This window comes from Chlamydotis macqueenii, chromosome 7 (genome assembly GCF_036417535.1).
Source record: "Chlamydotis macqueenii isolate bChlMac1 chromosome 7, bChlMac1.mat, whole genome shotgun sequence".
Lineage (NCBI taxonomy): Eukaryota > Metazoa > Chordata > Aves > Otidiformes > Otididae > Chlamydotis > Chlamydotis macqueenii.
This window is the reverse complement of record NC_141562.1, coordinates 22621759-22636927: the sequence shown is the minus strand read 5'-3', so window position 1 is coordinate 22636927 and position 15169 is coordinate 22621759. Positions and strand designations below refer to the sequence as shown.

At 36.4% G+C, this 15169-nt stretch overlaps 1 protein-coding gene across 5 annotated transcripts in view; it reads left to right on the top strand.

Annotated features, from left to right (window-relative positions):
* The window catches only part of EXOC6 (exocyst complex component 6), a 93138-nt gene that overhangs the window by 13880 nt on the left and 64089 nt on the right, over positions 1 to 15169 (top strand). For all 5 annotated transcript variants that reach the window (XM_086752043.1, XM_086752044.1, XM_086752046.1 and 2 more), the window contains exons 2-5: positions 6112 to 6283; positions 7583 to 7630; positions 7743 to 7833; positions 8770 to 8815. In XM_086752043.1, coding sequence (XP_086608169.1) covers positions 6112 to 6283; positions 7583 to 7630; positions 7743 to 7833; positions 8770 to 8815 — 357 coding nt within the window. The remainder of the gene's footprint in view (positions 1 to 6111; positions 6284 to 7582; positions 7631 to 7742; positions 7834 to 8769; positions 8816 to 15169) is intronic.

Here is a 15169-nt window from a genome sequence, read left to right as displayed (position 1 = left end):
AGCAGTTCTGCTTAGGATTGAAAAGTCACAGCTATTGCCACAGATACAAGGGACAGAATTACTGTGGTTGTCATTCTGAGTACTCTTGCAATTCACTTTTCCATGCTAACTTCCATTGTAATCTACTTGGTGGGAGTTTGTGTTTGGGTTTCTCATTATTCTCATTTTCTATTGTGGAGATTACATAGATGTGAAGACTGGGATGAGGAGGGAAAAAGGAAATTTTGGGTGTTTGTTGAACTCTCAAAAATATTTTTAGGCTATTCACATTTTATATTTACTAGTCTATGTACCTTCCTTTGCCTACCTTTCCAGTAGTCCAGTCAATGTATTAAATTAATTTCTGGGTTTATTATTTTTTTTAGCCTGTAGCTTTTTATTTCCTTCTTCCTTAGTGAAATGCTGATCCTCTTTTAATCTCATTTGCATTCAGGCATTTAATGACACATATCCTCATTGCATGCACAGAAAATATTTATATTAAATTATAGCAGAAATGTATTTTTGAAGCTGTGCTGTAGCCATTTGTGAAGAGACCTATGATAGTGCCTTAGAGCGATAATGCATGGAATTGATAAGGGTAATGTATGGAGTTGTCGTTATAGAATGGATCAGATTATTTGAGGATAATTTTTTTTTAATTATTATTATTGTTTTGTGAAGGGTCAGGTGGAATTCATGGCAGGTTAGGTTTTATGATTCTTGATTGAATTTTAGCTCTCTTGCGCTTAGCGTTTTTGCTTGCTCAACAGCTGGTATTTTTGTGTGTAGAATGGTGCCCTCTGGTGCTTCAATAGATTTTTTGCATGTAAACACAAAAAAAATGCTGGAAGACTTATTACATATTTTTCATATTGTGTTTCAGTTTTGAAAATAAAAATTTTAGAGAGTTTTTTTTTATGGTATGAAGTAACCTTGTTGTATTTTCTTCAATTGGAAAATGGTTACATATCTGAAAGTCCTCCTTCATTTTTTTGTTGAGACCTGTATTCAAATCTGTTTATGCTTGTGTTTCTTCCTTCAGCCCAGTTGCTAAGAAAAGATCATGATAAAAATACCTCTATTGCAATAAAATTGAGCCAGTGACTGAGGCATCTTTCTCCTTTAGGTTAAGCTATCTTTGACTATTTCTTCTTAATTTTTTTTTTTTTCCTCTTTTGAGTACTTTCTGCACTATCTTGTATTTACCTAGACTGGCATTAATATGACTCATATTGTCCAGTTGTTGAGATGAGCCAGAAAAAGAAGTCTCTCTCCATATTCAGAGTTGTGGGAAATACAAACAAATAACTTGCTACCCATTACCAGAAAAATCCTTCAGCTCTGCTTCTGCTCTTCGTGGATGCCCTGCTTGCCGCATCAGTTAGGAATGAAAATAGTACCTGCCCTGTCACTGATTCGCAGTACTGATGTCTAACTAGTCGCTCAAGTTAATGTTCTCTCATTCCAGATTGAAAATTAAGATGGTATGTTGTGTTTTGGTTTGTTTTTTTTTTTTTAGTGCCAAAATCAGATACAAACTTCTGTCTCCGACATCAGTGATTTTATCTTTATTATTATTATTATTATTTTTAATGTTTTTTTTCTGGTTTGAAGACTCATACTGGAAAAAAGCTTACTCTTCAGAGTTTCGTGGTGTGAATCAACCACTAGTAGTCTATAGGTTCCTGTAGCTGTATAGATCATAGATTGAAAGCAATTGTAATACAAACTGATCATGTCTTTCAGTTTTGATCAGTTCATATTTGTGGGGTATTTCAGACCACCAGCATCCACTTCAGGGGCCCATAAGGCTGAAGAGGATCGTTGGAGTTCTTGATTCAGAAGTGTATAAATGTAAACAAAAATTGAAAGAACTATATATTACACATGTAAAATTTCCCTTGATAGCCTAGGTATGTTTGCCTCTTTTTATGACACTTCCCACTGACATATGTGAAGCAACATAAAGTAAGAGATTTTTAGGGTAGATGTAGTTGCATGCGGTAGTCGTCTCCTGAAGAAATGTCTCTTGAAGGATTGCCGCTTCCTCGTTCTCTTCCCAGCAGAACTGTGTGTGTGTGTGTGTTGTAAATTCTGCTAATTTTGTCTTGTAATTTCAGGATTCCATGTCTCTATCCAAGATCCTGCAATATAGTTATTTGTCTGCCTGATAGTTTAACTCTGAAAAGTACAGAGTTGCTATCAGGATTGCTTGCCATTGCCATAATCTGTTGAAATGTACACCTTCAGATAATTGTTCAAAGATAGCAATTACTTTATTTAGATACATGTGGGTAATTTTTGAAATGTATGTATGGAAAATAAGCTTCAGTATCAGAAATAAATCATGTTGTACTATGTGTGACGTTCCACAATGGGTAAATCAGGTGTGCATCGCCTCGATTGTGTTTGCAGTTTTGAGAAGAAAACGGTGCTTTAGGTCAGACTTCCTTCTGAAGCCTCTGAAACAGCATGTGTGTAGTGTCCCAAGAATAGTGTCTTAAGAAAGTTAGTAAACTTGTTTAATTTCTCTTCTTATGTCATGCTTAGATTAGAGTTGTGATACAAAGCGTGAATTTCTTTTAAATACTGTGATGATTTATTTCTGTAAAGGTAAGCAGTTCTGTCCTAGGAGTTTTTTCACTAGTGTGCTGAAGAGGGTTGATCTGTTATTGTTCCCACAAGATGGAGCTGTCTACACATGTAATGGATGCGTAATGTGGCATTTATACCGCTAGTGAATCTTAAGGAGCTCTGTCAAAATACTATTTTAGATCACAGATAATAATTTCATTAGTATCCCTACAGAAAACAGTGTAATGTAGAACATAAAATAGTAACTCTTATTTTAATAAGGCAGGCTAATTTTGTGGTTAAGATAGTGTGTTGAGATGTACACGGTATTGATTTTTTCCTCCTCAGTTTTAAACATTTATTCCTTGAATATTTTTGAATTAAATATTGTGATAATAACCCTGAGAATTAGAAATCAATATGTTATTTGTCATCGTTAAACTGAATTATAAGTAGCTTTAGTACTGAGAAAAAGTAATGAATACTGATTTTTATGACAGTGAGTGCTTGTATTGCCTGTGCTACATCATTTGTGCTTCCAGAATTTCTGGCTATGTTGTCTGGAATTGTTTGATAACATTTTAAAGAGAAATCTGATTGCAAATTATTTTCCTCTTTCAGTATTTTAATGGCATGTCTGCTAGTGTTGGCAGATCTGAAATCAATAAAAAGGTAACAAGACAGCCATGCTGAGCTGTAGCTACTGTATACCCCAAAATCGTCAGGCAATAACGAAGTCCAAAAAGACAGTGAAACAAAGTTTGGTGATACAAACTAAAGTGTGGAGTTCTTCTCACACCATCTTTTTATAGTCTTGTTCTCATTTTTGGTGTATTTGGTCTACTGTGTTTTACTACTGTTTTCACTTACGGTTATGTTACACAACTTACAGTTACGAGTACACAGTGATAAACGGAAGTCTCCTGTCTTGGTGATAATGATACTCCTTTCTCACTTCCCTTTGAGAACACTGGAAGGAGAAGTAAAATTGGAGACTCTTTCTACTCTTAAATTAAAGGCTCAAGGAAGTAGTAATAAATGGAACATTTTGCTGGTTTTTGCTTTAGCATCCAGTGCAGTATAGATCCAGCCCATTCAGGGGAAGCTCATGCATGCCTGATATCTGCTAAGACACCATCTGATGCCTCTGGTCCTCCTAATTTTTTATTTCTTCTTAAGGAATGGTACTCTGGAGACAAGTGGATGTCCCTTTGTCCACCCTGTAAGTTCCAAAAGTGCCAACCCTTCTCTTACAGAGACAGAGCAGCACTCATGTAACCAGCTCATACTGTGTCTTTGGAGCATGACATCATCAGTTGTTGAGGCTTTTTCTCATTCCTTCCCCATTTCTTTACAGGTAACAGTGATATGCAACTACATGCATCTACATGCTTCCCTCCATGTCTTTAGATGCAGAACATTAGGTTGCCTAATGAGAGCTCCCTTAATGCTGACTGTGTGTCTTGCACCTTTCTGTTTTCCCAGGCCAGGTAGTTGCTTTTCTCTCCAGCCAGCGCCAGGCTGTGGGTGCAGGTGTTTCCCACTGGCAGGTGTGGGTCACTCATGATCTTCCACCACAGCCCTTTAAACCTCAGTCATCCTGGGCAGCTTTGAGGGATCCGTTTCAGACAGTCTGATGGGAACCTCAGGAAGAGAGGCTGACTGTTGCACGTTTGCTCCTTCCAGCTGTCATTTCAAACTGCGGTAGTGGAAAGGGTAAGGGCTATTTTTCCCTTTGGGAACCACTTCATGGGTCAACAGCCTTGGATTTTCCCCTGGTGCGCTTTCGGGGAAAGAGCTTACCTTTCAGTACCATAGCCTTACTTTCCTATCAATTGTAAGCAAAAGGGGTTATTCTAGGAATGTTTTATTGAACAGATTTTTCCCTGAGAAAATATCTATGGCAAGCAAGCTATCAGAAGTTTGCTTTCCTCCTGCGACACGTAGGGCAGCTTATTACTTTTCTCATTTCTCTAACTTCAGTTGCTTCTCTGATTATATTGTCCAAGGTCAAAAGGAACTCAAAAAGGATGAAGAATCTGGTTACAAGAGTCTTTTCAATGTCTTCTATACTCTTTTCTTCCTTGAAAGGTCAAATTCTTGTGAGACTCTTAGCTATAGGTTTGTTGAACGGGTGATGATGACCTCAGATCTTGGCAGAGCCCAGCTGTCTGGTTACAAAAGAGGATCTTGAAGAATATGGGAAGTCATACTTCTCTGAGAAGACCAGTAGGGAAGTACTTTCTCTCTACTCAAGAGTTTTAGAGACTTTGACTGGTTGTTACCTGGGTCTTGAACTTAAGACTGTACTTTTACAAGCAATGTTGAAACCATTAGAACATCAGCCTTTTTTTTTTTTTCTCCTCATCTTAATATTTTTAAATTTTTATTTTTTTTTTTTTAAACAGCTCCTCCTTATGGATTTCTGGATAAAACATTGTAATTATGAGAGGAAATTAGAGGCTAAAAAAAGCAATTTAAAGATTTTTGATCTCCTGATTTTTCTGAATGCTTGTAGTTTACAAACGTATTTATATATGTATGACTAGATCATCCTTGGGTTGCCATTCTCATTCTATCTGAAAAGCTGCTTCAAAAATTGCCTGTCTTTGCTGTTCTTGCTATATCAAGTTAACGAAATTTTGAAACTGCCGTTGCCTTACCGTTCTTGGGAAATGTCATACCTTTGTTTTCCAGTACAGTTCTTTGTAATACCTCTTTTCTTGCTTCTTCTGCTAAAGTCTAAAGCTTTAAATTGCCCCAGCTCCTTTGTTCACTCTCATGCTTGAACATTTTTCCACACAGCTTTGTATTTCTGACACAGCTCAACAAGCTACGCTGGTCATTTTTCCAGGAGTTATGTTTCCTACTTGAGGTTTGTAAGTGTACTATTCAAACAATTAGTAAAATAAACCAGAAGACCTGATTTTAGCTGTTCCTGAAAGTTAGATCCTATTGAGGTAGCTGTCTTAGGCATGTGCATGTCATGGTTTTGCTTTGGGAGATGTTGAGCGCGGGCAGGAGGAGGGAGGGAGCACTGGGGATTGCCTTCCGCCAGAGGTCTGGCTGTTGCCGCACAGTGCTCCGGCCATTCCAGCTGGAAGTGTCCAACGCTGATTTAGTTGGATAACTTTGATGTTAGGAATAGCAGAAAAGCAAACTTGTATGTTTGCACTTCTTTATATTTGGTAAAGAGTGGAATTTGGTGGAAAAACGATCCATGCTATTTGAGGTGGTTGGAGAAGCTGATTCTTTTGTACCCATATTTGAGCATTAGGGCATAAATAACAGACCAGTGAGACTCAGGTCAACCATGATGTAACTGGTTAAGCACCTGGATTAATGCCATAAGGGCTGGGTTCAATTCTCAGATTTGCACCATCTCTTTCTTTTAATGCTGGTTATGGTGGAGTGGATCACGAATGATACCACCGTAACATCAAGCTTGCATGCTTTTATTTTCTTTTTAAGACGGAAATATCAATAAAGATCCTTGCATACTATTTTTAGCTGGGTGAAAAAGTAAACTTTGATTTTCTTATTTGTATTTAACAGGTCTGTATATGATGACCAACCAAATGCACATCAGAGGTTTATGGAAAAGCTAGATGCCTGCATACGTAACCATGACAGGGAGATAGAAAAGATGTGCAATTTTCACCATCAGGGCTTTGTGGATGCTATTACAGAACTTCTTAAAGTTAGGGCTGATGCAGAAAAATTAAAGGTAAGGAACTAGTTTTTCAGAGTTTCGTATATCATTGTCTTTGAATTTGAAAGAAACTTGACTCTTTTACTGAAGAATAAGAATTTAGTGATTATCACATGCACTCTGACATTTACAATGATTTAAAAAAAAATCATTGGATTATTTGGGATTTGTAATTAGAGCTGTGTTGCCTGATTCAGTGATATAAATTTACAAACCTGAATACTTTATTAAGTCTAATTCTGATTTTTTAATGTATTTTTTTCAGAAAATGTTACCAAAATTATTTTGTCCTTTTTAAAGGCTTTGTCAGAAGGTAAAGAACAGCAAATGGTAAAACCAATATGTCTTACATAGGTCTTTTTTCTGTTTCTAATCATGCATTTTTATATGTCAGACCTTAGAAAAAATTAAAATCTACACTAGCAAAATAAAAATACTGCAATTATGCATGAAAAATATTTTTCTTTACACTTTATAGAGTAGGAGAGTAGGTGAAGTTAGTAGTTTTCATTAGAAATGAGAACTAAGATTTACTTCCAAATCAAAGTGCAGAATAGTGAATTATGAGATCCGTCCCTTTTAGCTCTCTTTACACTTTTGAGAGCAAAATATGCACACCAGACAGAATGAGCATAGTTCATCAGAGGTTATGATTAGAAGAGCATTATATAAAGGATATTCAGATAACAAGAGACCAAATACAGCGTCAATGAGGTCATTGAGCATCTTTGTTCAGAAATTAATGAGATTTTTAATAAACTAGAATGTGCTTCCTTATAATGATGACCTAATGAGTCACTTACTATGTGGGAAAATCTGAGGTTGAGCTTTGCCTGCACCTGCAGCATTAAAATGTTGCTGTGGTTTGGAGATTTCCACGTTTGATGTTAATCAACCACCCAGTGTTTGCATTCAGCAAAGTATGAATGTTTAATTACCATAAAATGCAATCACCATTTCTTACAGACAATGAATGGCCCATAGAGCTCATTGAGGTTATCAAAAAGGGACCAGTGGTCAATTGGGTCAATGATTTGAATTGTTTGACAGACCTACAGAAACAAGGAAAGTTCAAAAATCCCAAGTAAATTTGAGAAGTTTGCCACAGAATCTGTTAGAAAGAACTGTCATAAGTAATTGAAGTTAACAAAAGCCCTTTGCGATCAAAAGTTCAAGTTCAAGCTGTAGAGTTAATTTGAATTTGCATTTCTTTGTTCTAAGTTTCTCATGAAGCATGATCTGATTACAAGGGTGAGCAGTCACATCAGGGCAATATATGCATATTTGTCTAACAAAGGTGAAATTATTTTTAAGGTCCAAGTTACTGATACCAACCGAAGGCTTCAGGATGCTGGGAAAGAGGTGAGAAAATGGTACTTCCTATATGGGCATTATGAATATTTGTTGCAAATTAAGTGTATTTGCATAATTTGTGATTTTTTTTTTTTTATTTTTTTTTTTTTTAATCTCTAAGGTGATAGCCCAGACAGAAGAAATCATCCGATGTAGAGTTCAGCAGCGGAATATTACAACAGTTGTGGAAAAACTACAACTGTGTCTTCCAGGTGAGTGACCTATAGCTAAATATAATGGCAAACTAAATAAAGTAAGTCGTAATAGGCAAAATGCAAAATAATTTTATTTTTTAAGTTGTGGTCCTGTAACGTCCAATTTAACAAAAGAATTAATCAGTTTTAAAAAGATATCCACATGTAGATTCCATGTCTTTTACAATATTTGACATAGAGCAATTATGCCACTTTGTGAGAAGACAGTGAGACAGATGTAAGTGATACAAACAATGTAGCTGCATGTAGGTTTAAATGAAGTCATATTTTTAATATGATAAACAAGGAATTTGTTGCTTAAGAGGGTGGTTTTTTAGTGTTTGAATTCTATGGAAAGTACTAATGATTCTATTTCAACTTTGTACTTTTAGGTCTGTCGTTACAGGGTGGTTTTTTTGTTTGTTTGGTTTTGTTTTTTTTTTTTTTAAATAAAACCTGAGGACTTTAAGTGATGTTTCAGAAACGTAAAATTGTAGGATTGCACACAGCTCTAAGGATTTTATCCTGTTCGTGATAGTGGTGTGAAACAGATTTGAGAATTTTTCTCTGTGAAGTTTTGTTGTTGACTTGTTTTGAGTACAGTAGGTGGTACTGTTGCCATTTAATGGAGATAGGTCATAGACTGGTAAAGGAGATAAAGTTATGTAGTAAGTGAATGAATATGCTTGATATATATATATAGTGTCTACTATTTTGTTTAATCTTATTTCTTTTTCCTTAAAAAGCTGTTAAGAGTTCAGTTCTTTTTTTCTTAGCTGCATTCTTATTTTTTTTAATAGTTTTATCACATTTATGTTACTGTAGGAATTCAATAAGGTAAATTTAGCATATCTTTCTCTATGATTTATTTTGTCCTTTACAGTATATATGTTCCTCTTCTATTAGCTAAAGCCACAATAAGATCCATGGGTTAATCTTCTTGTTTTTATGCAGTGCTGGAAATGTACAGCAAACTAAAAGAACAGATGAATGTAAAAAGGTAAGGGAGCTTATTTCTATGAGTAAAATACAACTTTTGTAGATAAAGTGATACAATAGCAAACACTAATGTAGACAAATAAATATTCTAAGTCTTGTAGTTTGTTACTTATAGTCTTCTTTCAATAGTACCTTGTCTGTTTCAAGAATGGTACTGCAAGTGAACAAATGTTGTGTTAAATATAAAAACTTCTAGGCACTTCGTGATTGTCGTGAAAAATAATGTTTACTTAAATAAGCATGACATGCAGTGAAATTGTAAAACATAAAGTAGAATTAATTTTTTAATACTTAAAACAGTTTAAGAAGCAAGAATAATAAGATCCTTAGGGAGTAAAGATCTTTGCAGAGTACATTAATACCTGATTAATCTATAATAATGTATTTAAATCAAATTCACAATCCAAGAAAAAAGGACATTTCTCTCCTTGCATCTTTCTTCAGACCTATCTAGTATCTCTGTGCTAGTCTTTTGCGTGCATGGAACTATGAGAATGAAGTGCAGAAAATATGTTGTGGTGGTTTTTTTTTTCCCCTTTGTGACAAATTGACTTGTTTAAAAAATAAAAAAAACAAACTAAAATAATGGTTTCTAACTGGTACGTGACCAGTTGCTCCTTCCCCTGTTATGTCTTCACTTCCCATTTTCTCAGACAGCCACTCACTGCTGCTGTAACCTCAGCATCCCCAGTTCTCTCTCCGTGGCTGGCATCCTATCGTACTGGGGCTGCTGCTGCTGACTTGCATATCGGGCACACTCACCCCAGGAATACCACTCCTGCTGTTTTCTTCTTCCTGATTTCTGCAGCATCATTGCCACCTTCATACTTGCCTTCTTTTTATACAGTCTCAGTCACACTGATTGCTCTGTTATCCCTTGCTGGATTAATGATCATGGTCATTGCCTCTTTGTGCACCTGGCACCACTGCGGTGAGCTCCTGCTAAACAAATCTGTCTGGACCTCGCTGTTTCCATTTGCAACTAGTTATGCATAGACAGGTGTCTACAGGGCTACTGTGTAACCTAGATTTACTTTTCAACTGTCTGGATAGCCAACACCTCTTGCTATACCGCTGAACATCTAGAAACCTTCAGCAGTGGCCGCTGTGTATGGATAAATCAGCTCAAAAGCCTATGTCCAGACATGTCCAAAATACATCAGATCTACTGTACACATCAGATCCATCAGCATTGTAGCAAATCTGATGTGTCTTCGACAGTGGCATATGTGCTACATGATACGTGTGCACACATGCTGTCTGGGAGGTCTTCTGCAGAAATATAAGAGCTTTAAGAACCTTGCAGCGATGGGACTATGCTGTCTCTTATGGTCAAAACTTACTAGATGTGAACCAGTCTGGTACATCTTATTAACTTGACTGTTGTGCACTGTTTCCTCTGAATGGAGCACTAGTTTGACATCTGCTTAGAGTGGCTGGCATTGCATAGTTGCAGTGCTCTTGGAGCAGCTCAGCAGAATGATATAAACAGTCCAGTGCCCTTGCTACTCTGGTCAGAGAACAAACTGCAGAGTGTGCTGTCTGAATTACACTGCTTCCTTCTGCAAGGTGCTCTGTAGCGTGTGCTGTGTTTAGTGTGTTGAAAATATGGAAACACTGGGATCAAGGCCTGCATTCTGCCATTGCTCTGTCAGGCAAGACAAGCAGCATCCCAGTTTTAGAGCTGCAAGGGAAGTTATAGTTCCTCATGTCATCAGGGAGAGATCAGCTAAGTGAGATTAAATTGCAGTTGGTTTTTAGCATTTTGACTCCATGTTTGCTACTAGTTTTATACAGTCCACTGATGGTTGATGTGCTTTCTGAGAAATCATCAGTACTCATTAAATATAAACCTAAATTTCTGTTATTTGGGAGATTCAGACCTGGTAATTTTCCTGTGGAAGTTGCTAGACAGGAAGTCTTAAAAGTCAAAGGATGATGCACTGAATTGAGGGGTTTGGACGTGTCATTGTCATACCATAAAAAGATCTAAGGGAGAGGGGAGATGCCATAGCTTTGATGTACCGTACCTTGAAATCACATGGAGTGCAGAAGGTTTAGACTCTGCTGCAGGCTGCTCCAGCTCAGATGTCTCTTCCATTAGCTATGCTACAGTTACTACTTTGCCTGTGACTTACAGTTCCCTGTAATACAGCCTAGAGGTGGCTGTCCTGTGGAACTTGCAGTTAATTCAAATGGTAATTTCCCTGTGATTTTGCAGGCAACGAATCCAAAGAGTGTATCCTGGTCTTTATTGCTAAGTGATTGAGCAATAGCAAGGACATCAGTGCAAAGACCTGGTAGCTGATGTGCGCAGGTACAAGGAATTTCAAAACTGACCTTCCTAAGTTTGGCTGTGAAGCTTTCCTGGAAGAGTCAGAGAGAGGAGAGGAGCGTTCATATTCCCTGTCTTAACAAAACAACGAGGAATGTTTATTTTAGGCAAAGATAATTTTTTTTTTTCTCATAAACCTTCACTGAGATTTGTTAATGCAGCAAAGCTTTCTTTTTTCTCTGTTTGCGGCCTTTTAGAGTATATTTTCAGTATTCCATTGTCTTACAGTCTTGCACTATGAATAAAGCTAGCATTCCTGATGTTTGAAGGAATGGAAGAAGAAAATGTGGATATCCTATATTTTGGGAGATAGTTATTTTACGATAAAGATTGGGATTCCATTTCCTTTTCTCCATAGCAGATGCCTTTTAAGATAGTTCAGGATTTTGTGTCTGGAATACACACTGGTTTATGCGGATGGAATGGAGGTTTACTGAGGAGTCCAAGAAGCCATCTATTGATAGCAACTTTTGGTTCCTACGAATATGGGCTACATTTGAACTGATGACCTAGAGGTGAAAGGCTCTGTATCCTATTTATCTGTCTCCTGAGCCATGCATAACACAAGTTGACAAGAACTATAGTTGTGAGAGGAAGTAACTGCAGAATCTGCTCTAAACAGACACAGTTGGCTAGAAAGAGTTACGGAAGGTTTGAAGTCTTAGCTGAGGAAGCAAATGGGAGAAGTGTGGTTTCTCAGCTGCTCTCCAGAACATCTAGTGGGGGCTATGCATTTAGACTGAACTACCTAGATCTCTAATTTTATGTCAGAGTTAAGATCATCACACATTTTATACAACTCTATTATCATGGCTTGTGTGTTTGGATCTTCATATGTGTCTCTGGAGAAAGTTCCCAGCTGCTTCAAGAGATTGTCGTCTAATTGGGAATTGTTAGAACTAGTGTTTTTGCAAGTCTTCTTCCACAATAAGGATTAAAAAAAAAAAAATCCCAAACTCTCCATACAATGAAAAGAAATAAATCAATCTGCTAGGGTTGTTGCTGAATCTTCTCGAATCTACTGTGAGGAGGACTAAGGAAAGAGCATGGTCTTTCAGAGTGAGCTGTTTGCCCTGAAAGACTTGCATTTGTTTTCTGACCTTACTATAAGCTTTCTTCTGAACTGTGGGAAAGACAGAGTTGATTAGTTATTTAGGTTACTAAGTCTCACTGAAACAGTCATGCAGCCTTGCTCTGCCTAAACCTTCCAAGCATTCAAATAAACCTGAAGGCATAAAGGGTGCAAATGGGAAAACGTAATAATTTAGTGCTACCCGCGTCTATATGGAAAGATATCAGAATAGATAAGACCAATATGGTGATTTGGTTTTGGTTTTCTGCCTTGTTTTGAAACCATGTCAAAATGAAGCACTGGATTTTACCAACTGCAAATCAATACTTCCCAAAGGTATCATGAGTCTGGCAAAAAAACCCCTTCAAAATACATATTTGATAGTGAACTGTCAGCTGATTTCTTTCTCACCATTCTCAGAACTCACTTTGTTTGATGATTTCTGTTTTTAAAGAAATCTATCACATCATTACAAATGGAAAAGTATTCCACAGATTATTTTTGTTTGTTTGGTTTTTTTCACACAGGGTTTCAATTGGGATTTTTTTGCGTTGGTTCCCTCCCGCCCCAGTCCTTCTTCTTGCTGGTTTTAGAAGTTTCAATTTTATTTTTTTTTTTTTGTTTGGAGATGTTAGTAAAATCCGTCTTATAGTTTTCTGGTTCTGATGACAAGATGGATCACTTCTGGACAGTCTTGTCATATGATCTCTATTGGTGTTTCAAACTTCTTCAATTTCAAAGCTTACATTATGAATTTTGCGTCGGGGAACATATTATTGCAAGATTAGCTCAGAAGAATAAACAGAGGACTACTATATTTATTTATAAAAAAAAATTGAAGATACTTCTTTAACTCATTTATAGTCAAATGGGCAATCTTTACCTTATATGATTGGTAATATATAGTAGGAACTAATAATGTTGTCAAAATCTTCAGCGTTGAGTTAAATCTATGGAGTGTTTTTAAAGCAAAATATACAAATAAATCATTCCATAAAATTATATGCAAAACTTTTTAGTTTAAGTGCTGACCTACAGATGACCTTCAAATTAATAAGACTTCAGTGCTTTATCAGAACAGATGTTAAAAGTGCAAGGTCCTGAGGTCCCTATATATGTAATTAGTAAGGGACTGTAGAATGGATTTAAAATGGATTATGTTAATTCTCATCTTAGAGACAGCAGTCAAAAACCTTCCAGATGAACTAACAGTGTTCTGATAAGCTGATCCATATAATTTAAATAAAAACCTTTTATACTATTTTGATGCTATTATGGTTTTATTCCCCAGAAGTCTCACCATGTGGCACTCTTGGTCATTTACTATTTAAAAAAAAAAAAACAAAACCCACACACATAAAACCCCCAGACCCCTTCTTATCTGCAACATTCCCATTGCCTTATGTATATTTTATATAAACCAAGTATATAATAAACAAAAGCTCCTAATTTACACTTGAAACCTCTTTATTTGCGGTCTCCTGAAAGTGGTTGTGTTCTGGAATAAAAGAGTTTTTTTTCATCCTCCAGCTATGCTGAACTACTAGCTTAGAAATGTCTTGACTGGGAAAATTCAGAACAGTGTGTTTATTTCAGAAAGGAACAAGAAGTTATAACTGCAGTATAAATAATTTATTACTGCTTATCTACAGAAGGGGAGCCAGCAGCTTGAATTGTGTTCCAGTTTGAAAGTGTTTACTCACTATATCTGCAAAGTAATATCCAGAAGCAAAAGAACTGGAAAGGACACTTTTCCAGGTTTTCTTGAACATTTGAAGGGACTTTGCTTGTATTCAGCTTTTCCCTTTCAAAATGATTTGAGAATTTTCCAATACTGATTGTGTAGGACTTTCAGGAAGAAGGAAGAACTAAGCTTATAATATGAAAAGCTAAAAATAGGCTAAGGATATTACTCTGTACTTGTGGGAAGAAAGGGTTGGAACTAGCAGCAAGTTAACTCAGCCTGATCTCAGTTTTTCTACTTCTCCCATTCATGTTTAACCAAGCTAGAAGGCGTTGATTCGCCTTATTCTGTTATAATAGTCAAAACTAAGTGCATTTTCCCAAAAGTCTCCTAGGCTGAATGGCTGATAAGAATACGGTGTAAAGGAAAATTATTGTCGCATCTCCAAATAATTGCTGTCCCATTCATGTTTAACCTGTTTCCTGTATCTCTCTTTAAAATGTTGTTGAAATAACAGATTTGTGATGTTTCTGTTTATTGCCTTCTTAGTTCAGCTGTCGATCTCAGAATTGTCCCACTTCTATTTTGCTTCATCTTTTCAATAAAGTAAAAATTTTCACAAGTGTTCTGCCTTAGAAGCCTGTGTGACATTTGAAAATTAAACAGAGAAGAGTGTTGGCTTCAGGAACAGCATAGAAGACTAACTCAGCTCTGAATCACCTCTTTGTGATGTTCATTTCTCTACTGATTATAAGAGGAAGCATGGAAAACTAATTTCCCCCTATTAAAATTTACTTATTTAAATGTTTCCCTAAATCAACTGAAAGCATCAAAATTTTATTTATATGCTACAGGCCTGAAGCTGATAGATAGTTTCAGCAAGTAAGTCTTGGGCCCCCAACCCCTGTAATCTGTGGGATTGTCTGAGAGTGAAGACAAGTAAATAACAATAGTAATGGATAGAATTGGTGTCTCAGTGTTTGGTAGCTTTCTGTTGTCAAAATTGTTTGAGTCTTTCTGGTTTTACTTATTTTATAGTTAAATAACTTTAAATTTTTTTATGCTTAGTTTTAACTTGTGTGTTTCTTTAAACTCGTTATCCCTTATGTAAAACTTCACAACATAGTTACAAATGTATTGTACAAAATCTGCATAGTGTGTGGATGTGAGAGGAAGTATTTCTTGGTCTTTCATTTTTTCCTCCTCTCAGGCCATATCTTTCATATTTCTGCTACAAGTAGTCTGTAGGCTAACAGAACGTGGA